The sequence below is a fragment of the Pyricularia pennisetigena genome, chromosome 6 (assembly GCF_004337985.1).
Source record: "Pyricularia pennisetigena strain Br36 chromosome 6, whole genome shotgun sequence".
NCBI lineage: Eukaryota > Fungi > Ascomycota > Sordariomycetes > Magnaporthales > Pyriculariaceae > Pyricularia > Pyricularia pennisetigena.
Window position 1 is genome coordinate 2,713,325 of NC_043744.1, and position 22,161 is coordinate 2,735,485.

At 52.0% G+C, this 22,161-nt stretch overlaps 6 protein-coding genes across 6 annotated transcripts; 4 read left to right on the forward strand and 2 right to left on the reverse strand.

The window, feature by feature from the left end:
• Positions 1-1,227: 1,227 nt before the first annotated feature.
• On the forward strand, positions 1,228-2,498 carry PpBr36_04640 (uncharacterized protein; the record flags this gene model as incomplete). The annotated part of the gene is made up of 3 exons (XM_029891799.1): positions 1,228-1,344; positions 1,447-2,189; positions 2,258-2,498. The coding sequence occupies 3 exons, from the start codon at positions 1,228-1,230 to the stop codon at positions 2,496-2,498; spliced, it is 1,101 nt and encodes a 366-aa protein (XP_029750496.1).
• Positions 2,499-3,637: 1,139 nt separating this feature from the next.
• PpBr36_04641 (uncharacterized protein) lies at positions 3,638-5,286 on the forward strand (the record flags this gene model as incomplete). Its single annotated transcript, XM_029891800.1, has 3 exons — positions 3,638-3,880; positions 3,976-4,035; positions 4,213-5,286. The coding sequence occupies 3 exons, from the start codon at positions 3,638-3,640 to the stop codon at positions 5,284-5,286; spliced, it is 1,377 nt and encodes a 458-aa protein (XP_029749362.1).
• A 495-nt stretch (positions 5,287-5,781) lies between these two features.
• Positions 5,782-8,585, forward strand: PpBr36_04642 (uncharacterized protein; the record flags this gene model as incomplete). The annotated part of the gene is made up of 3 exons (XM_029891801.1): positions 5,782-6,199; positions 6,264-6,754; positions 6,849-8,585. The coding sequence occupies 3 exons, from the start codon at positions 5,782-5,784 to the stop codon at positions 8,583-8,585; spliced, it is 2,646 nt and encodes an 881-aa protein (XP_029750498.1).
• Positions 8,586-9,608: 1,023 nt separating this feature from the next.
• Positions 9,609-11,898, forward strand: PpBr36_04643 (uncharacterized protein; the record flags this gene model as incomplete). Its single annotated transcript, XM_029891802.1, has 6 exons — positions 9,609-10,170; positions 10,264-10,315; positions 10,397-10,608; positions 10,697-11,024; positions 11,108-11,198; positions 11,269-11,898. The coding sequence occupies 6 exons, from the start codon at positions 9,609-9,611 to the stop codon at positions 11,896-11,898; spliced, it is 1,875 nt and encodes a 624-aa protein (XP_029750499.1).
• Positions 11,899-12,261: 363 nt separating this feature from the next.
• Positions 12,262-14,167, reverse strand: PpBr36_04644 (uncharacterized protein; the record flags this gene model as incomplete). The annotated part of the gene is made up of 2 exons (XM_029891803.1): positions 12,262-12,287; positions 12,352-14,167. 2 exons carry the CDS (start codon positions 14,165-14,167, stop codon positions 12,262-12,264), a joined length of 1,842 nt encoding a protein of 613 aa, XP_029750500.1.
• A 2,000-nt stretch (positions 14,168-16,167) lies between these two features.
• PpBr36_04645 (uncharacterized protein) lies at positions 16,168-21,792 on the reverse strand (the record flags this gene model as incomplete). Its single annotated transcript, XM_029891804.1, has 1 exon — positions 16,168-21,792. One exon carries the CDS (start codon positions 21,790-21,792, stop codon positions 16,168-16,170), a length of 5,625 nt encoding a protein of 1,874 aa, XP_029750538.1.
• Positions 21,793-22,161: the final 369 nt, after the last annotated feature.

Here is a 22,161-nt window from a genome sequence, read left to right on the forward strand (position 1 = left end):
CCATCGCGATGGCCCGGGTTGACCTCAAGGACTTGACCGCATACTCGCTGCTTATTCCCGAGAGACTTATATCCTTTTCACTGTGGCCCCAAGCCAACAAGGCCAGATGCCGGCGTGGATTACTGTGTTGGTGGATCCTTCTGTATCGACGATTGTACATGGTCAGGGTGGTGTTTTATGAAGAAGATGTGGTGGGTTGGGTCATCTTGGCCATGTACCAAACGCATGCCGGCCAGCACTGAAACACGAGCCCAACCAGTGCTAGGGACATGATATATTTTCGGCGAGGTATGTTTGGCACAGTGATATCTAACATCTTGTTAGATTACTTGCTCCTTGCTTATTCCCGGAGCTATATCGAGGTTGATGTCCGTGATGTGAATAAACTTTAGATCTGACTGACGAAATGTGGACTGGTATACTTTCGATCCAACACTCCGGCTGCTATCGAGCCGCTCAGGAAGCTAGGTAGGTGACGATGAGTAAGGGCCCAGACCTGCACCACAAGGGTGGCGATACCATGTGCTTGACTCTCGAGCCTCGCATCCGGAAGGGGACAGGGGGGATTAACATACCCACAAGCTCGCGTGTTGGCGAACCTGTTTTGGACATCGAAAAGCTTACAATCCATCTAATGGGTCACTAGAAAATATCTAAAATGGCAATGGAAATGCGATCCCTTTGTCTCTCGTCGATCCATTACCCCTTGCATGTTTCTGCGAGATTCTTCTGATCTCACACGGGCCGCCAGAAATCAGGAACATGGCGTAGAACAAAGGTTTTCAAACGAAAAATAAAAAAGACAAACAAATAAGAATTGATAAATATCGTCAGTCTTTGACCGATTATGAGACTTGAACTCAAATACCTTATAGCAACATCATAGCTTGGTGTCTGGGCGTATTTGAATTCTGTGCTTAATTTGAAATAGTTACTTGGCAGCTCTTTTGTCTTTCCGTATAGTACACAAAAGTTCGTACCGTGTATGGGGAGGAAGTGGGTCCAGCGGGGTTCAAGCCACATCCATGTACAAGGTCAAGCCACGGATTTGCAACGCAACACCTAAGCTCTTGATACAACCACATCGACACTAACTAGTCTTATATCAATACCTACCCATCTGCCAGAAGATACCAACTGCATTAATAGACTTGACGGTCACCACCCCCTAAGAACTTGTAGCACGCAGCTTTGCGCCTGAAAACTGGAGGCGCACCACGCTGCAAAATGTCGAACATTACACCCACGTTCGACGGGCTGCTCAAACAGCGGGAAGCGTCTACCACAAAGAAGGGCTTCAGCTTGGAACAGCTTGACGAGTTTCTGAAGGAAGCATATCGAATTGTAAGAAGCTCTCAAAGCAGCTACATAGAGTCTTCCGCAAAGTAGATTGTCGTTGTCGTCTGTCCCGCCTTGACGACCGTTCAGCAGCTAATGCGCCCACAGAACTCGCACATCAATCTGCTGCACACTCAACTTAAAGATGTCCGCCAAGCCTACCTCTCGACAGCGCCCTCTCGCAAATTGCAACTGCACAGCAAGTTGAAGCCGCACCAAAAAGCGTTGACCGATCGGGAGCGCGAAGAGGTCGATGCCAACGCCAAAAAGATGCTGCGCGAACTTAACGCATCCATCCGTACGCTCGCCGACGCCGAGCAGCTCCGCCACGAGACGGAACTCGCCGTAATTCGCAAAAAGCACTCGAGCGGCCTGGGAGTGCTCGGATCGTGGGCATCAGGTGGTAAGAGCGGCGCGGGTGGCATGCTGGGCAGCAAAAAAAGCAAGGAGCAGGACGAGGCTGAGGCGAGGGAGGCGCAGATGGCCGGCCATCGGGATGGCGTGCTACACTTTCTCCGACAGAGACTGCAGCAGTGCGTAGAGACACAGCAGTCGATGATGGAGGTGCGCTTGACGCGCGAGGTGGAGAAGAGCCGGAGCGTGCTGGCAAAGGCCAGGCCTACCCCTATGCATGTCGGAGCCACCGGCGCTACGCCGAGCTTTGGGGCAGGCCTAGGCGATCGCAACCTAAACGACCCTGCCCTTTTAGGAACATCATCTATACCGTTGCAGGACGAGGAGAAGAGGCGAGGACCGCCACCACCAGACCTAACCGAGGAAGAAGTGCAGATGTTTGAAAAGGGCAGCCAGGATATGATGAAGTACTATGAGAGTACTCTTGAGAAAGTCATGTATGTCTTTGAGCGCGAGCAGCCCGTCTTTTTGGGTATTTTGCTAATCTGCATTTTGCGAACGACAGGTCGGCGGAGAAATCCCTCTTGGAAATATCCGAACTACAAACTATGCTTGTGAACAACCTGGCTACACAGTCCGCAGGAATTGAGCAGCTCGTTCAAGATTCCATGAATACAGAAGAAAACGTGGGCGGCGGAAACAAACAGCTGAAGGAAGCCACCCAAAGGGCAAGCACCGCAAAGTATACCTTTTTTGCAGCAAGCGGTCTCTGCGCTTTTCTAGTAATATGGGACCTGTTGATATAAATATAGGCCGATAAAAATGCTAAATTCGCCGAAAATAGAACAAAAGAAAGAACGGAAATAGCCCCCTTCTTTGCACCTGACATCGAATAATAGGCTGAAGCTTCGCATATCGGGGTGTCAGGCACATAAGCCGAAGGCGGCCATCCACATTTCGGGGGCTGTAGCATGTAGGCGGAAAGGAAATGTAATGGGCCCACAAATCCATCAGTTTTCCTTACGAATAATCAAGGGTACCAAGGTACCTCCTGGATACCAAGCTGGTAATACCCATGAGAGGACTGCTCAGCAGATCAGAACTGGCCTCCACTGGCTTGACCGACTTTGAAGTCACAATCACGTTTATTCTAATCTACCTAGCTATGTAGGCACACATGACTGATACCATTTTTCAGCCGTCAAATCTGGCCCGGGACAGTTTTTTTTTTTTTTTTTTTTTTTTTTAGCCGTGGACAGGCCAGATGAATTGGTATCTCAGTGACAAAACGGGCCAAAGGCTTTTTGCATTGGGCCATAGTGGATTACTGACGTAACATGAACAACAGCCCGGCTCACAGCCTGCTCTAGAGTCGTGGTACTTCGTAACGTATGCGGGGGTGTCCGGGGTATCAAGTAACGAGATTCAGCTGCCTCGGAATTCGGGAATGTATTTTCCAAGACCTGCCTAGTTGGGGCTACTGCTCGCTGACTACCGTAGTGATGCTAACCCGCCAATTGACCCGGAGCGTTTGTGCTGCAAACGATCCAATCTTCACATGCATGGTTGAACTCAATGACTAGACACAAGCCGAGAATCTATATAATATCGCAGCATTGGACTCAGAAATACCCGTGGGTATCTTACCTGTTGGGAGACTCTGCAAATACAGAAATATTTTATTTTCTCAACCTCTGTCGGCGTCACCACACTGTTGCCCACCAACAAGTTTTCTTGAAACAGCAGGTTTCCGTGTCGGTCCATTTTATGACACATCATTCAGCAGCTCAAGGATACGTTCCCTGATCCCGGCGGATAGGCTGACATTTGTGACCCCGTTGATTTGCGCGCGTTTGATTTTTCTGGGCGGAGTTTTTAGAGCTCCGACCTTCGCTGCGCGCAGAGCCAACGCAACAACCTAAGTTTACTCAACGCCCCTTAAAATATGTCTCCAAAAGGAACACGGGGCACCTCTTCGAGCTCCCCGCAGATCAGCTCTTCCTCATCCCAATCCCCATCCCAATCCCAATCCACCGCAGTTTCGAGGATACGGAATATTGCAAACCACATGATGGCATCACCAAGCACAATCTTCACGGCCGATGTCGTTCCTCAAGCCCCAGAAGACCCTCTCTTTGGGCTGATGGCAGCCTACAGGGCCGATGAAAGCCCCGACAAGGTCGACTTGGTGGGGTTACCCCGATTTTGAGCTTTCATAACGCTGGGGCCCAACTGCGCGAACAAACAGCAACGTCGCTAACAACCAACGCACACATTCTGTAGGGAATTGGTGCATACCGGGACGACAACGCAAAGCCCTGGGTGCTTCCTGTTGTCAAGAAGGTAATGCGCTCTCCTCAATCAGTCCAAATCTACGATCCGGCTCTACTTCTCTGAATGCTTGCAATCACCCCACGACCAGCCAGCTTTCAGCCCCTCCGACCACGGGATACCTGCTAGTCTAGAACTAGTTTGAACAGGCGCGCTAACCAACATTGATGCACCAACAAACACATATAGGCTGATGAAATTATCCGCAACGATCCCAGTGCCAACCATGAGTATCTTCCGATCGCCGGTCTGGCCTCCTTCACCAGCAAGGCTTGCGAGCTGATGCTCGGCGCCGACACACCCGCCAAAGGTCGCGTCACATCTATGCAGACCATCTCCGGCACTGGAGCTCTGCACCTCGGAGCCCTCTTCCTGCAGAAGTTCTATCGCAAGGTCTATGGCGACTCGGTCGTGTACCTGTCGAACCCCACCTGGGCAAACCACAACCAAATCTTCTCCAACGTCCAAGTGCCGACGACGACGTACCCATACTTTGACAAGGGCACCAAGGGACTTGATTTCGAAGGCATGAAGGCTGCGTTGAGCAATGCCGCAGAACACTCCATCATCCTTCTGCACGCCTGTGCACACAATCCCACCGGTGTTGACCCCACGCAGGACCAGTGGCGTGAGATTGCCGAGATCATGAAGGCCAAAAAGCACTTCCCCTTCTTCGATTGCGCTTACCAGGGCTTCGCTTCGGGCGATCTGGACCGCGATGCCTGGGCCGTTCGCTACTTTGTCGAACAGGGATTCGAGCTTGTCATTGCCCAGTCTTTCGCCAAGAACTTTGGCTTGTACGGTGAGCGGGCGGGCTGCTTCCACTACGTGTCTGCGCCCGAAGCCCAGGCTGCCGAAACGACCAAGAGGGTCGCCTCACAACTCGCCATCCTCCAGCGCTCCGAAATCTCGAACCCGCCGATCTACGGCGCTCGCGTCGCCAGCATCGTTCTCAACGACCCCGCGCTTATGGCTGAGTGGAGGGAAAATCTGAGGACCATGTCGGGCCGTATCATCACTATGCGCAAGGAGCTGCGGGCGAAGCTCGAAGCGCTGGGCACCCCCGGCACATGGAACCACATTACGGACCAGATCGGCATGTTCAGCTTCACGGGTCTGACCGAGGCCCAGGTCCTCAAGATCCGGAGCGACTATCACGTCTACATGACCAAGAATGGTCGTATCAGCATGGCGGGACTCAATTCGCGCAACATTGACTATTTTGCCAAGGCTGTTGATAAGGTGGTGAGGGAGACGCAGTGAATTTGTGTTAGAGCAATGGGCAATTGTGGGGAAGTAGTGGTGTAGGTACTAACTATCATGTCGACCACAAAGTAAGGGTATCTATAACACGTGTGTTTTGTGATAGACCTGTACTCCTTGTAAAAAAGCCAAAAAACAAAAAAAAAAAAAAACAAAAAACAAAAACTATATCCGTGACCCATGACTGTCAATTGTATAAAATATGAGTTTTCGTTGTGAATTTTGCTCTGGGTGGCGTACGCACGGATTTTAGGTCTGGTTACGTAATCGTGTTTTAGTTGCCTGCTAAACTCCAAAGTACCTGAGCTTGCTTGAGTGTACCACTGCAGGTAGCTAATTACTTGTACGATACGGCAAATACGGGAGTCTAATTAGCGACTTACCATCCCAAATCTAGGCCTGGTTCAATCAACACAGCCATTTCAACGTACCGACCTTTTTTCTTTTTTCTTTTCTCTTTTGAAACCTGCTAGATGGAAACTTCATCAGCAAAACATGAAGTGCCCGGCCTGCTCCGGCATCCGTATATTCAAGAGACCGGGACAGGCCCTCAACCCTGATGTTGAGCCCGTCGAGCTCACATTCGTTTACTCTTTACTGATCAAGGGCAAGGGTAGCGGCTGCCAGATTTGCTATGCTATCTTTCGCAGCATCGAGATACTCACCGATGGCTGCCGCGAAGGCCGCCCGATGAATGAGTTCCTGCGCAGCCTCGGCTCCAATTGCCTCGTGGCCATCAAATGGACCCCAGGCCGGCCTCTTGAGGTTCGCGCCGACGTTGTCGCCAACAAACCACGTGATCCACTGCAGCCAGTATCAACTCACAAGAAACGACCGCGTTTTCAGATGCGGCTTTGCTTCGAACTGTTTACCGATGAGAAGTCCAGTCGGTCTATCCCGTTCTGTCCTGATTGTGATTATGCTTCAAAGTATGATTGAACTGACAAACATCCTTGTAAACCCCCGGACGCATACAGCTTCTTGGCCAAGTTCAGTGCCACTGCCATGGTTCGGACCCGGGAGAATCATAACGAACAAGCCTAGCACCGATCGACGGACTCGTCTGATTAAGCATTGGCTGCATGAATGCCAGGAAACACACCCACGCTGCCAGCAATGGGGATCTGGCAACTCGTTTGTTCCCAGGCGCGTCTTGGATCTGAGCGGAAACCCCAGGTCTAAAATCAGACTTCTGGACGGCTTCGATCGCAGCATGGGCGATTACGCCATTCTCACCAAGCCTTGTCATAACGCCAAGAATGATACTGGCTTCCGATCGTCCACGCCGATGCCGACGTCGGCTCTGCACTTGACTTGGAAAAATCATAAAGCCTTTACAAAATCCATTCGCTGGGTTGATCTACCCGCTGCCTTCAAGGATACTGTAGCCGTTGTATCCGAGCAAGGCATCAAGTATCTTTGGATCGATACTCTTTGTGTACTCCAAGATGATGACTCAGATTACTCTGTAGGTACAAGACTCGTCCGGCACATTCTTTCGAGCAGTGCAAAAGCAAGGGACATGTGCGACAAAACACTAGGCTAACCCTAACATCCCACAGTGGCACATCGAGCACTTGCAAGACATCTATATGAACGCCTGCATTAATATTGCACCTACCAGAATCCAAGATTTTGGCGCGTCGTTTTTGGGCCCTCGGAAGCTTTCGCAACCGGATGAGAAGGATTACAACCTGGACAGAGACAGCACTCGGCCAAATCCCACCTTTAATCGAGCAGAGCAGGACATGATGTCGCACGAGATCGTCTTGACCCATAAAAACCAGAAATTCTCTGTCTACATGAGGCGCATGCTCTGCCTGAGCCATGACAGCTTCGGGCTGGGCCCTGGTTGCCCCAGCGCGCATCACCCAACCACCTCCAGATCGTGCAAGCGCAGCCGTTCTCGGCAAGACCTGGCCCTAGCACCAAACTTACTGTCGGCGTGGGGTTTTGTACAGCGCATGATGGCAAGGAGGACGGTACATTTCCATTCATCCGAGATGGTATTTCAATGCCGGTCTTGGAAATGTTGCGAATGCACCCCTTCTCCTGTCCCCCATAAACCCCTGAGCAATCCTAGTGAGATTGCTTATTCGAGGGTGCCGCAAATTGTGCAGGGGCATCCAATCGAGTTCATATGGAGGATGTTCATGGGCCAGTACCCCCATCTCCAGATGCCCGATAACGGAAGAAGACTTCATGCATTAGCTGGAGTGTTGCCCTGGTTTGAAGCGCAGCTGGGTCGCGAAAGCTTTGCTGGGGTTATGGCAGCGAACAAAACCGACCTTGCTTCAAAGCTTCTCTGGATGGTCACCAAGTCGTACAGTGACCGCAGCGAAAGCTTCAAGAGCGAGTCGTCCTTTCAGCCATCCTGGTCCTGGGTTTCCATGGTCTCGAAAGGGGTCGACACTGTGGAGATGCCTCAACGCCACGTGCACATCGATCCATCTTTCCTGATCAATGATGTGTCATACCGCAGCTCTATAGACGGCGTGAACGAGTTCCCCAAGCTCAGTGCTCGCTTCTGGTACTTGACGGCCAGCGGCCGTCTGATACTGGGCAAAATCAGCCCTAAATTCCGCAAACATACAGGCCATAGCTTTGTGCCGGCGAATGAACCACTGCTGGATTATTTCATACCACCGCCGCCAAAGCCGAGAACCCCTCCGGTGCAGCTTCCTTTACCCTCAGCACCACCTCCAGTCTCAGCCGGATTGTGGCCACATGAGCCGCTGCTTATTGATCCCCAGGTATCAGCAGATACGGCTGGCACTCGACCGATGCCATGGTCAGCGCTGAAATCGCGTACCCAATCGTCGGGCTTTCAACCCTCATCAGAGGTCGACCGTCTGTTTATGCAGTCCGAGCCAGGACAAACCCCCCGAGCCGTCTTCATGTGGGATTGCGACAAGTGGGCAGCCGAGCAGTCTTCGTCCGCCGGCAACTCGCCGATATACGCCTACTTTCTCCGCATCGGGGGTATCCGCTGCGCTAATGTGGCACATGAAGACGAGGTGGAGATCGATGGTCATGTCCTGGACGAAGAGGGCAATGTGATTCCTGCGTGGGATCTGGATGTGGGCTTGGTCCTCCGGAAAGGACCGATGACCAAAGCAGCAGTAGCTCGTGCAGCTGCGGTTGTCAAGAACGCGTTACTTTCCGGGGGTTATTTTGCGCCCGATATATCCAAGTACTCTGGTCCTGGCCTATGCCTCGAGCGCATTGGCATCTTTTCAGTGCCACGTCGTAGGGGCTACTTCAAAAACGCTGAGGTTCAGGACGTCACCCTCATATAACAGGCTTAAAAGACGAGACCTGCGGTGGGTGCGTATCACGAATTCGCCACGAGGGTGTATCACTTAGCTCAGTCAAGGATTCAAATTTATTCCCGCATGCCGCACAAGGTCCGGACCGCTAGTATCAGGGTAGTGGGCAAGCATGAAACGGATTGTATGAGGTGGGTTCGCCGCACGATTTTATTTTATTTTTTTGGGGATTTTCTTTAAAAATGACCCAACCTCATCTAAGAAAACCCACAACATGAGGAGTGAGTGCGGAAGATACCGCCCCAACAAATACACGACATACACGCTAGAGAGGGTCATAGTCGTCCACGGACGAACGGAAGGAACAAAAGGCGCAATCCCTGCCACCTGGTGCTGAATAATGAAGATTTGACCAGGCCTGGACTAAAACGGATGCAGCCCTACCTTATTTGGGCCCTAAATCGGGAACTGCCGGCGCTCTTGATTTCAGCTCTTTACGACACCGAATTTGTGGCGCCTCTAAACCCGAGAAGCCGAAGTTTGGTACAGAATTCTTACAGGGCTTACGGAGCAGGACAAATCAATGAATAACAGAACCATTCTAGAAGAAAAAGTTCGACGAACAATGCTTCAGTCATGGTGATGCCATGATGTGGTAGCCACCGTCAGGGCCAAGAAAGCCGAGTCTGAAGCTCACTGAATCAGAACACGCTAAGCTATCGGCAAGGTGGAGCCCAGGACCCTTGCTCTTTACATGCCGCCTTATTCCCGGAGGCGAGGGTACCCATGCAGCCCCATTCTTTTGTTCACATCAACATGAAGCCATTCTCATGGAATAATATGTTCATAGCCGGCCTATTGACTATAAAGGGCGGAAACCGCACACCTGGGTGGCATGTTTTTGTGTGCTTTGCTGGGCCCGTGGACTTGTGTCAAACTGCTTGAGAGCACCTTGGCTTGGCCTTCAAGACTGTCAATAGTCTCTTCTCATTCCTATCTTCGCATCAGAAACTTATATATACAGCACATTAATCTTAATCCATACTTTCCGTAATGGAGGAAAGGCTCAATTTTAAGAGCAGTCCCGAAAAAGGGCAAGCACAAGAAAATTTAGAGACCTTGAATCAACCACAGGCTGCCATCTCTAGTGCCCAACCCACGGCAGAGTCAGGGGCTAGCATTCATCGAGTCGACCATGCAACCACGACAAGCGAAGCTCTTCCTCCCGCAGCGAACGACCACTCCTCCAAGCGAATCGACTTTGACCCACAGCCCGTCGTCACGCTGCCCTACCGCACCCTCAACTCGAGCGCCAACATCGATGAGTTCGTAACCGAGGCGCCGTCGGGCGAGATTGAGGGCCCCCCCGAGAATGACGGGAGCGGCCGCCGCTACAAGCTGGTCACGTTCCTTCCCGACGATCCAGAGAACCCCAAGAACTGGTCCAAAGCCTTCAAATGGTACGCGACCATGGTAGTGGCCATCACTTGCTTCGTCGTAGCATTCGCGTCGAGTGTCATCACCGCAGACATTGCCGGCGTCGTGGAGGAGTTTGGCGTCAGTGAGGAGGTTGCGCTCCTTAGCATCACGGTCTTTGTCGTTGGGTTTGGTATTGGTGAGTTCCCGTGTGACATGTTCTGGAAAGGAAACCCAACCCCGAGGTTTTCTCTTATTGTACTGTACTGACTTGGAAACTTTCTCCCCGCAGGTCCTATGATATTTGCTCCCTTGTCAGAGGTTTACGGCAGGCAGATCATCTAGTAAGTGATTTTGTGCAATGCTCGATTCCCGAAATTTTCCTAGAGATCACCCAACTAACATGCCATGCACCTCACAAACAGCGGTTCAACTCTCCTTGTCGCCGTTATCTTCATCATCCCTTGCGCTGTAGCCCAAAACATCGAAACCCTTCTCGTCTGCCGGGCCATCGATGGCATCGCCTTCTCCGCACCAATGACACTCGTTGGAGGCACCCTTGCCGACCTTTGGCGCAACGAGGAGCGCGGAGTTCCTATGGCCGCTTTCAGTGCAGCCCCCTTCATCGGCCCAGCTAGTGAGCGCACTTACCGACAAAGCCTCGCCCCGTTCGCCCCAGGGGAAAAATTGGTTTGATTGCTAACCTTGCGATTCTCTTGCTCTAGTTGGTCCCTTAGTTGGCGGCTACCTCTCTGACGCAACAGGATGGCGCTGGCTGTACTGGATCCAGCTCATCGTCTCCTTTGTCGTGTGGGTACTCATCACCTTTACCGTACCCGAAACGTACGCGCCGACTATTCTTGCCCGCCGTGCGCGTCAGATCCAAAAGAAGACTGGGGAACAAGACCATGTTACGGAGCAGGACCTCGATACCCGCCCGGCGTCGGAGCGGCTAGCCATCTTTCTCATCCGGCCCTTCCAGCTGCTGTTCGGCGAGCTCATTGTTTTCCTCATTTCAATCTACATGAGCGTTTTGTATGGGCTGCTATACATGTGAGTGATGGCATGCATTCCAATTTGTTCTCAGGAGAGGTTCTTTCGTATCATTCTTCTTGCTGACCCGGCTCAAAATATAGGTTCTTTGTTGCGTTTCCAATCATCTATCAGGGAGGGAAAGGTTACTCGGCAGGAACCACTGGTCTCATGTTTATTCCCTGTGCCGTTGGCGTAAGCACCATCCCGAACGCATTTGCTCATAGGGCTCCTTTTCTCTAACACCCAGGAAATGTCGTCACAGGTCCTGCTATCCGCCTTCTGCGCTCCCCTGGTGAACAAGAACTACATGCACCAGGTGCGCAAGTACAACAGCAAGCCGCCGGCTGAGGTTCGACTGATCCCCATGATGTGCTCGTGCTGGTTCATCCCCATCGGGCTCTTCATTTTCGCCTGGACCTCGTACAGTGAGCTGTCGTGGGCCGGCCCGGCCATGGGCGGCTTCTCGGTCGGCTTCGGCTTCATCTTCCTCTACAACTCGGCCAACAACTACCTCGTCGACTCGTACCAGCACCAGGCCGCCTCAGCCCTCGCGGCCAAGACCTTTATCCGCAGCTTCTGGGGCGCTGCCGTCGTGCTCTTCACCGCCCAAATGTACGACCGCCTCGGGAACCAGTGGGCCTCGACCCTGCTGGCCTTTATCAGCGTCGCGTGCTGCGCCATCCCGTTCCTGTTCTGGCGCTATGGCGCCCGCATCCGCAGGAGGAGCAAGTACGCCTATGCCGGAGACGACGACGACGACGACGCCGCCGCCGCCGCCGCCTCACAGAACCACGAGGGGTCCTCAGTCGACCTGGAGAAAGGCCGAAGCAAGGAGCCCGAGAGGGATGTGGAGGATTTGAGGAGGGCGCAGAGCTACGTCAGCAATCCGTGAAATGCTTTTGCGTCCAGCAGTGTTACTTGCTAGGGATTCTTCTAAACGTAGTCCTTCTATCCAAATTTTTGGAAACCTTGGGAGAAGGGCATTGTTCTGACATTCGGGATAATGTCGGTCTGGTCATCTTGGAGAGAGTATCGCATGTTATTGAGAAAGTTTTGTCAACATAGAAGCTCGGCCTGATGATGACTTGTTCATTTATCTGACAATTTCTCAGAATAAAATAGACTTTTTTTTGTACATTAAAAAAGATCCTCGAGTATGTGACACGGAGAAAGCAGACCGAGCGTTTATACGTCAAAAGATCTTCACGTCTTCTTGGCATTAACCAGCCCGAGACAAAGTCGGGTTGCTATTGGGTTATTCCTGACCCGGCGTGGGATACCCTGTGAATTGAAATCGGGTCAGACGAGTCTTCTCGCGTTTGAAATACTTGCTCAGGAGACTTACACCAGGAACAGACGGCAATGATGGCGTAGAGACACATGAGAAGCATCCCCTCCAGCCAATGGCTCTTGCCGTCGCTGATCAGGTAGTTAACCAACAGGACCGATACAAACATGACAGCCACCTGGAATATATCAAAGCTCAGGCCCATGGCGTCCATGTTCTTGCCCCAACCAATGACCACAAGGAGCGGGATGAGAAACAGAGCGACCTGCATGCTCGACCCGATGGCAACACCGATGGCCAGGTCCATCTTGTCCTTGATAGCAACCGTGACGGCCGTTGCGTGCTCGGCTGCATTTCCGACGATGGGCAGAAGGATTAGGCCGAGGAATTCTTTGGAAATGCCGCCCTGGGTGGTGACGTAGTCGATGCTGTCGACGAGAAACTCGGCACAGAACGCAATTACGACAGTACAACCAGCTAGCAGGGCTAGGGCGACGAAAAAGTGCAGCTGCGGCTCCTCGCTTTCATCCTCTTCCTCCGCCGCCGCCGCCGCCGCCGCCGCCCTACCCGGCTCTTTGAGCATTTGTGAAAGCTTCTCTTTGCCTTGATCATTAGATGGTGAAATGGACTGCGCTATTAGTCCGCGGCCAGGGCCGGCTAGTCCAGCCGCAATTCCGTTCCGGGCCGGATTCGGAGACTGGCTCCGGAACGGCTTTGCGGGAACTTTTTGGCTTTCCTCACCAAACACTTCCTGGTGGGTATGTAGCTGGAAAAAGAGATAGCCTGCATAGACAAACAGTAGTATTATTGAAGTTCCGCGGGAAAGTTGCGCCACGTCATGATCTGGGGTGTTGCTGGCGCGGTCAAAGACGGTCGGGACAATAACACCAGCAACAGCTAGCGCGAGGAGACTTGCCGCAGTTTGTGCAACCGTCTCGTTGAAAAATTGCTCTCTCCTCCGCAGACCACCAAAGAAGAAGCACATGCCGAGGACCAAGAGCAAATTTGACAGGATACTGCCGATGAGGGACGTCTGCACAATGACGACCTCTCCTTGCATGAGCGCAATGACGGCCACTATAAGCTCAACGGCATTTCCGAAAGTTGCATTGATCAAACCTCCAAGTGTCTCTCCTGTCCTAAGCGCTATCTCCTCTGTGGCAAAGCCCAACATTGATGCCAAGGGGATAATAGCAATAAAATTGACGACGAAGATTGCGATAGGGCTGACGCTGGTAAAGTGTAGTGCTATACCGGCAGGAGCGGCAACCAGTAAAATATTAATCCACGAGTTAAGAAAAGTGCGTTGCAGCTGGTTGGCGAAGGTAAAAGGTTCCTTGGGCTCGATGTGTTTGATAAATCGAGACCCCTTCTTCTGCTTTCCGTCGTCGGCATCGCTTACAGTTCCTGCCCCGCTGCTAGAGGGCGCAAGGCCGGCCACCGTCGTGTCAAGTTTGGGCTCCAGTCGTCTTTGGCGCAGTCCGTTCTCTGCAGATTCTGGCGACAGACCTACCGAGGGCTTGTTGCCATCTCGACTGGCGTCAGGGGGCTCCCGTGACTGCTTCTCGGAATCAGTAGCAGTGGCCGCGGCGCTGGTGGACTCTTGATCAGTAGCCCTCTCGTTGTGTCCCCTGCCGGAGACTGGCGCCGTGCTGACATGTACTAAGGGCGAGTGATCGATATCGTCTTGGCCGTCGTCTCCTTGGGCGCGACCACCACCTGCGCCCTCGCCACGCTCGACATCGACCGGGAAGGTTTGACTTCTCTCCTTGCGCCATTGTATGTGCGCGAATGGATTGAACGACGAGTCAGACCCCTTTCTGCTGAGCGCGTTGGCTGCTCGCTTGATCTTGAAGTGATTAACTATCGTCATTGTTAGCCAAAGATGGAAGGTTGAAAAATGATTATAGTGTAAGGGATGCGGGGATTGCCGAGATGGTGACTGAATTCAGTCAATTGAGTTTGGAAAAGCAGCAGGGTACCCTGTCCGTTGATAGGATGAAGCAGGGTAACCGGCTCGCTAGCTGCCCAAGCTGAGAGGATCTGATGAGATGTCTCTCAATGGACGGCAGATAGATGTAAATGCAAGCCAAGATTGGTAGAATGCAAGAATGAGCTTGACAGAAACCTACATTGCGACGACATGGCGGATGACTGGAAAGAATGCCCAACGTCTACTCAGCAGTGACTTGAGAAACGTGGAAGCGGCTAAAAGGCTCCTGGCTGTGATTCGGCAGTCTATCGGATCAAGGTTAGTTTCTAGTGCGAGGTGTGGCCTGCAGCTGGTTTTGTAGCATCGGATGTCGGGACGGAAAGCACGTACTCACTTGGACTTGGACTTGGTCGAGACTCTGTCACTGATAGATGAACGCGGCGCGGGCGTGTCAAATCTCGCCGAGTGAAGTTGTATTGTAACTAAACATTACCATGTCCAGACAAGAAAAAAAAAAAAAAAAAAAAAAAAAAAAAAAGGTAGGTCGTATCAAATCTTTGCGACCTAAAATCACAATAGGGGAGCAAACATTAAAAGTCAAAGATTCAAAGAATAAGAATAAGAAATGGGGAAGAGAATGCAAAGATCTTTGGACAGTCAGTCCTCCTAACCTCGGAAAAAGAGCCCGTGCCCAGCATCAAAAGAGGGAGGGAGAGAGAGAAAGAGAGGAGATCCATACCAGTCCTTGTCTGTTTCCACACGCCTGGAGATGCAATCTGAATTTAAACAAAAGCACGGTCTTGTTACTTTAATTACTACCATGGATGGAGCCATGTGCTGCCTCCCTTTTTTCTGCAAGTGAGTGGGTTCTCTAGACAAGGATAGGCCAACCGTTGGAATTAAAAGGCGCTAAACTGAGCGAGGACGTGTCGGTTCTCACCGACCGCAGCCAGCCAGTGAGGTCATTCCATCCCAGGAAAAAAAATTCATTCAGTCATTCATCATGCCACAGAAACTTTTTAGGGACATGTAGTATGCCCTGTTGTTGATTTACTTATCCGCTTCCATCATTTATCTACACATGTACCTTCCCTACCCAGGAACATAGGCACTTGAGGCAAAAGAAAGCCACGAGAAGACCGTCAAGTTTCGAGTCAACTGGAGTTTTACTCTGTGATGCTTAATTACGCGTTAGCGCCGGCTTGTCTGCCCCATTGACGCTTCCACACCAGCATCGATGACGTCGCGGGGTAGCTGTCCGTCGGATGTTGTTCCAGGGCATAGGGGCGCATTTGTTGCAAGCTAAACACTGTCTCTTAGGCTTGTTGGAAAGCATACCAAACTAGTTTTTTTTTTTTTTTTTTTTTTTTTTTTTTTTTTTTTTTTTTTTTTTTTTTTTTTGATAAAAAAAGAGTATCACGACAATGCGGTGTTTTGTCGAGACCGAGAAAAAAGAAAAAAAAAAGCAACCCCTCGTGGCCCCACCCAATTGGTCGAGTGCGTAAATTGTAAGTAAATTGTTAAGTAGTCGGCGGTTTCTACGCCAAGGAGCCAAGCCGGCTGATCGCGCGATTAAAAAGTCTTGTTTTTGCGCCAAGCAACCCAAAGTTCCACCGTCATTGCTTGATACTTTCAACGTAGCTAGCCAAGGTACCTTGCTGCACAGTTGATCACACTACTGCAAGGTCACATTAGCCCCCTACACGGTGAGATTGACATCGCCCAGTAAAAATCTTCAGCTGAGTGACCGCACATATCTAAGCCACCGACCTTGCGTCAGTATTCAAGGCAGGGGGTGACGTACACCTTGAATGTATATTACTACGTCAACGTTACCTCGCGTCAAATCTCCATAGATCACCAGGCGCACTAGCAGCAGAAAAGGATGAACGCCTACGTAAGGCAGATACCATCTATTATACATGCATTATAACGGCCCCTCAGTACTGTACACTTCCCCGCCTCAGCAACTGCGACGCCGCCAGCACAGCCGGGCTCTGCACTCTCTGCTGGACCGGGCTAGGAATAACAGCTAACGAATCCCCCGCCACCGAAGACGACAGCAGCCCCTGTGGTAGCCCTCCAGATGGGAAATTCGGGATGTTGTGATCCGCAACCGGACCGGTGCCTGACCCGCTTTGGGATATTATCGTCGGCGCCATGATTGACGACGCAGGCTGCGGTCCCGGTGCCTTCTCCAGCATCTCGCTGTAGAAAGCCTCGAGCGCGACCGGATCGTGGCAAAACTTTTCCATCTCGAGTCTGATTGAGTTGGGCTCGTCCAGGGAAAACTTTATCAGCGCAGAGTGTACGTTGTGTTCTCCGCCGAGGGCAGCAGTGTTGCCATGGCTGCTTGCTCCCGCGCCGCACTGGCCGGCCGTCTTTGGAGACCCTGTCGTGTTGACGGCCCTGAAAAGGGGAGAAGATAGCGGCGTGAGGTCAGCGACGTGGCTGTGTCCAGGCAGTCCACCGTTACCGCCAACGCCACCACCACACTGCCTGTGTTTGTGCTGCTGTTGCTCTTCTTCCTTGCGCATCTCCTTGTCGCGTGCGGCCTGTGCCCGATTGCTGTACAGTCGGTTCGCGAGGATGATGAAGTCTCCCTCGTCGGTAATCTCGGCCAGGAGGATCCCCGAGCGATGAATGTACTGCGTGTACTTGAAGTCGGGCTTCCCCCACGAATAAGTCACGTCCACATTACTGGGGAAGCTGGATGCCGACTCCATGTCGAGCACAAAGTCGAATTTGCGCAGAATGGCTTTTTGATAAAATAGCCTGGCTGGTTGACCTAGCGGTGAGAAAGATGTCGGGTCATAGAAAGTGACAGGCTGCCTGTCAGGAGGCGGCACTGCAAGCTTGATAGTATACGGCTTTCTGAACGGGTTAACATCGCTGATGGTGCATGCCTCAGCAATAGGAACCTCGACCAGCCGCATACCGTATAGGCTCGCCTCCCTAGCCCAACCCTCGACGGCATCCTCAATCAGCTTTGCAGTGACGTTCATCCAGTCGATACGCAAGTGGTAACAGTTGTCGGGGTTATGCAAGCGATCGTAGTGAAGATCAATACGTTCCGGCCGGTAAGATCTCTTGCGGTGATCGACATCGTACTTCATGACCTTGCTGAGAATTACCCGTGGCTTATTGCCTCCAGAGGGTAAGATTGGGGCCGTCGGCGTTGTCGCGCCAGAAGTAAGCGACTCCTCTTCGCTGCTCAGGGTGTGAGAGATGCTATTTCTGATACTTTCTCGAGGCGGCTGCTCCGAGACCGGGGTGGAAGGTACAGAGGCTTCCCGCCACCTCTGGTTGAACCAAGTGCTGGGCTGCGGCTTGGCAAATTCGCTGCTGATCTGGTAGAAGTACTGCCCGTCTTTGAAGCGATGTCGCTTCTCAACGTGAACAAAAATACCGGATTCTCTCCGGGTATTGCCTTCTTTCTCCTTGTCTTTGTCCTTTTCTCGATCTTTTTCTTTTTCCTTATCCTTTTGCTTGTCCTCATCCGAGATCATCAGCACGTTTCCAAGGGCTTCCGCCTCTTCTCTGCTGTCCAGGTCCTCAAAATTATCCAACATCCAATCAATCATGTCGGAGCCAATGAAGCAGTTGTAGTGTAAGCGGAGATGCCATCTGCGGTTCTGCATCCGCACTCCGCCATTCTCAACAGGCTGTTGAATAGCCTCAGCCAGCTGTGCCAAATTGAGGCTAGATTTGCGGAATTGGTGCTTGTTGGTTACAAGCTGTGCCCGGCGGTGTCCCGCTTCCAGTCCCTCTAGTAAAGGCAAGGTTTCCAGCTCGGCAGCAATGACTACAGATGGATCGTCCGTCTTGTAGACAATGTCCAAAGGGTTGGGATCCTTTCTATGTCGAGGCCCGAGATCCTGGAATCGTCGATCCGAGGGTGGTATGTAGCGATGCTTTTGCCATAGTTTACCCAGTCGTCGAATGCCTTCGATGCGAGTTTCTTCTTCCTTCTCTCCCGCAACCGGGTCGAGTGAGGTTCTGTTGACAATTGGGATCAAGACAAAGCGAGCTCTCCAGAATCGAAAGCTTTCGGACAGCTCAAGGTCATGGCCAGCAAGATATGAGTCTATGTAGTTCCAATTCCGCTCCGGCTTGGGGGTCGCAATGTCGATCTCTCTGGAGACATAGTCCTCATCCATGATTGTGCGGATCGCAGGGTTATACACTTTAGGTTGCTCCATGCTGGAAGCTTGCAAAGCTGGCTTGCGGGTGAAAATATTGACCTCAACCTCGGTTCCATTGACACAGGACAGCTGGTGAATAGTGTTACCCACAGAGAGGAAGATACTAGTTCCATCCTCAGCACTATGATCCCTCGATAAGATGTCTGCTACCTTCATTTGTTTCTGACCAAACGCTTTGGCGACTGCTTGGCCGACGACGACTTGGAAGCCTTGGGAGAAACGGAGGCTGATCAGCTCTTTGAGTAGCTCTTCTCGGGTTTTTGGCTCTTCTACCAGCTCATCGTCCAGCTCCTGAGACACGTTGTACGGCTGCCTTTGGTATTCCGAATCGAACTGAGCTTGGGTAGGGAAATGTTCCGTGGTCAAGGGAACAGCAGCAGGAGTGCATAACGACTTCCATTTCATAACTTTCATTTCGGATGGTCGTGGAAAGACGTGCTGCCAGCGGCTATAGAGGTTCGTCTCATCAACCTTGTTCGCCTCGGGGTTGCAAGGATTGAGGACTGTAAGCCAGGGCGACACGGCTGCACTGGGGGACAAAGTGGCTTGTTGGTCCGGCAATTCCCCAGCTCGAAGTTTCGAGATGCCAACCTTTTGGGCATCCTCTGCCCTTAACGCGTTGGAATACTTGATCTCTGGTGCGTCGGTGCCTGCTCCTGCGTGACGAATGACGGAAGATGAAATCATCGTTCCAACCGTGGTAAACAGTGTCGAGTCTGAGGATTGGACATTGTTCCTGATATGTATAGGTCGACTTGGGGCGAGTCTAGCGGAGCGGCTAGACTCTTGAGCCCTTTCAGCTATTGGTGAGTCGCGAATTGCAGTCAGTGCCTGGGGCGATTGAGAAGCTTGTGAGTTTGACTTGACTGGCGTCATCCGCACCGGCAGCGGACTGCGGCTTCCAGATACAGCCGCCATCGATGTTGCTGCAGCGACGTTCTCAACCTGAACCTCTGCCACGGCGACCTTGGGTGCGGCAATGCCAAACCCTCGCTGACCAAGGCTTATTTGTCGCATAAATTTCGGAGTCTTGCCCGATGATGACCTTGAGCTTACGCTGGGATGTGGTGATTGATGATGACCAACTGATACACGCCTCTCGGAGACCATAGATGCCCCAAGGTAGCTGCCGCTTTCGACCCCATGCATCCGCACGTTATCCCCATTGTCCCGCGGTCGAAAGCCCGAGTGACGTCTAGAAGCTGGGAGGTGTGCTTTGGTGTCGTCATATTCCTGAAGATGCCGCCAGATAGTCTTTTCCCCTGGTTTCGCATGCTTGTCTGGCGCAAACTTTTGAAAGCCGGATACGTGATCAACTAGGCCGCCCGTGTGGCGCAAGTTTGGTATCAATGTAAAGCCGTCCACGTCGTAACGTCTAAACTTTGTAAGAGGCAGTGGCTGAATGAGCTTGCGTGGAAACGACGGATCAGCGTGAAGCGGCGTTGTCTCGATCTCGTTCGTTTCCAGCACGCTTCGCATCTGAAGATCGTACATCCTGCACCTGATGGCAAACTCATCCTGCGAATCCTGACACGTATTGTCCGAGGCTGAGAGTGCTATGCCCTGATATGAGAGCGCTTCATCGGAGTTGCCGGTCCAGTAAGATACGTGCAGCCACTGCGGTAAAGCGTAGCTCCATTCGTCGTTGCTGGCATGGGAAATCAAGGAATGTTCCCCACGAGGAGGGACGCTCATATTTTTGGTCGGCGAGAGAGAGGATCCAAGGGCACTGGTGTAGCTGCCGATAGCAGGCGTATGATATTTGGGCGTGCTGCCGTCGTGAAAATGTGACTTGATCTTTTCCGAGTGGCGTCTCCCCTTTTCTGGCATTTTTTTGTAGCGGAAAAGTGGCACTGAGTGTAGCGGGATCTTGGGCACGCAGATCAGGTCAATGCCTATCCCATTTCCAACAAGGGCCTCGGTTGTTCTTCGGAGCTCCTCGTAGTCTACTTCGAAAACACCAGCACCGGGGCTGATGACAACAACAGAAATTCCCGTTCTCATCAAGTCTCTGTCGATGTAGTCATGGGAATATACGGTTGACGCGAGATTGATGGCCTCCAAGAAGTTCCCGTGGGTCGCGAGTGAGGATTCGGCTCTGATTTGCCTGTGGTACGGCTGTTTCGTAGCCCCTTCTTCTGATACACTCTGTATCGGATTCAACGCCTGTTGATGATGAAGACTGATGTCTCGCCGGAAAATTCCAAATTCTCGTTTGAGATGATACAGAATGCTCGTCCATTCGACACTGGTCTTTTCGCTAACTACCACACGATAAAAGTCCTTGTATGGGCGCTTGCTTCCAGACTTTTGGGTGCCAGTAAAGTAGGAATCTTGCAGAGCCGTCTCGGAAAATTCGGTGGATATGCCGGTGTCGTACTCGACCCGAGCAAAGAGCACAATGCTGACCAGATGCTTTAGCTTCAGCGCCATCCACTTCTTGAAGAGAGCAGGCAAGAAGCCATTGACCACCTTGTTGAACATGATCTCGCCAGATCCGTCAGAGTCAAAATCCCACATCTCGCGTGACATCTGTATGAAGAGTATATAGCGGGCCGACTCGCTGCGATATATGGGCCTCGTGTGTCGGCCGAAGAAGGCTGAGCGTACTTTGCGCCCTTCTACAAAGACAGCCGAGACCTGAGCCTTGCAGGTTCCCAGGAAGTATATGACCTGTCCCTGGTATACGGTTCGCTCGGACAACTCCCCGACGGCCATACGCCACATGTCGGCTCGCGAGAGGTACTGGTCTCTAAACGACAGTTCCACGTGCGAAGCCTCTATTGATGGGTTATTGGCATCCTCTGGAATCAGGTAGACATGGCCACCCTTTTTCATGCCGAATGCCTCGGCGACATGCTTGGCGACATACAGCTCTACTTTGGGGTGGCGCAGCTTCATGTCCTTAGACATGTCCTTGACGATGAACAAATAGCGTCTGTCAGTGGTGGTGCTGCTACCGCTCTGCGATGCGTCCATCGAGCTGTCATCCTTGTCGAGGTGGTCCTGAGTGGGCATCTTCCGCAGGCTGGCGTGACCCGATTTTTCAGGCGGCACCTCGATGGCCATGAGGCTGCCGGGCTTGATGCCATTGTCGAAAAGGTCCAAGTTGAGAAGTACCTCGTCGCGGGAGAAGGACTCGTTGACGGTTATGGTGCACCTCCGCTCCTGGCGGCCACTCCTGCAATGAGACTGATGCATATGCTTCGTTGTGCAGTTGCTCGTCGTCGTGTCCAGGGTTCTAGGACCGCTGCCATCTACACTGGGAACTCGGTCGCGGTCTCGGTCGGCCTTCGTCGTCCCTATGGACTGACGGAGGCTCGATGGACCGGGCACATTCCCCCGAGCATTTCGATGCATTTGGACTTGGAAATACAGAGGCTCGGATTTGGCCCGAGCCAACCCCAATGCGTTCCTAGGCTTCGATGATCCTAAACATCGTCATCGTGTAGCGCCGCTTGCACGTGCCCAGCTGACGCGACTCCGGATCGATGTGTCAATTATGCCCCACCTATAGACCTACAGTGAGTGACCCACAAGTGGACATGCACCTGAAGTGGACACCTGTTTTGTTAGCAATTTCTAGCATCCTCAACACAACCCACCTACTTCAACGCGACAACGCACCGCAAATAACGCGTTTTTGAAATAGTATCAGGGCTCATCCCTGAAGCCCAAAGCTCCACAATTGATCCACTCCGTTCGCTTCGCTCCATTTCGTGGCTCAAT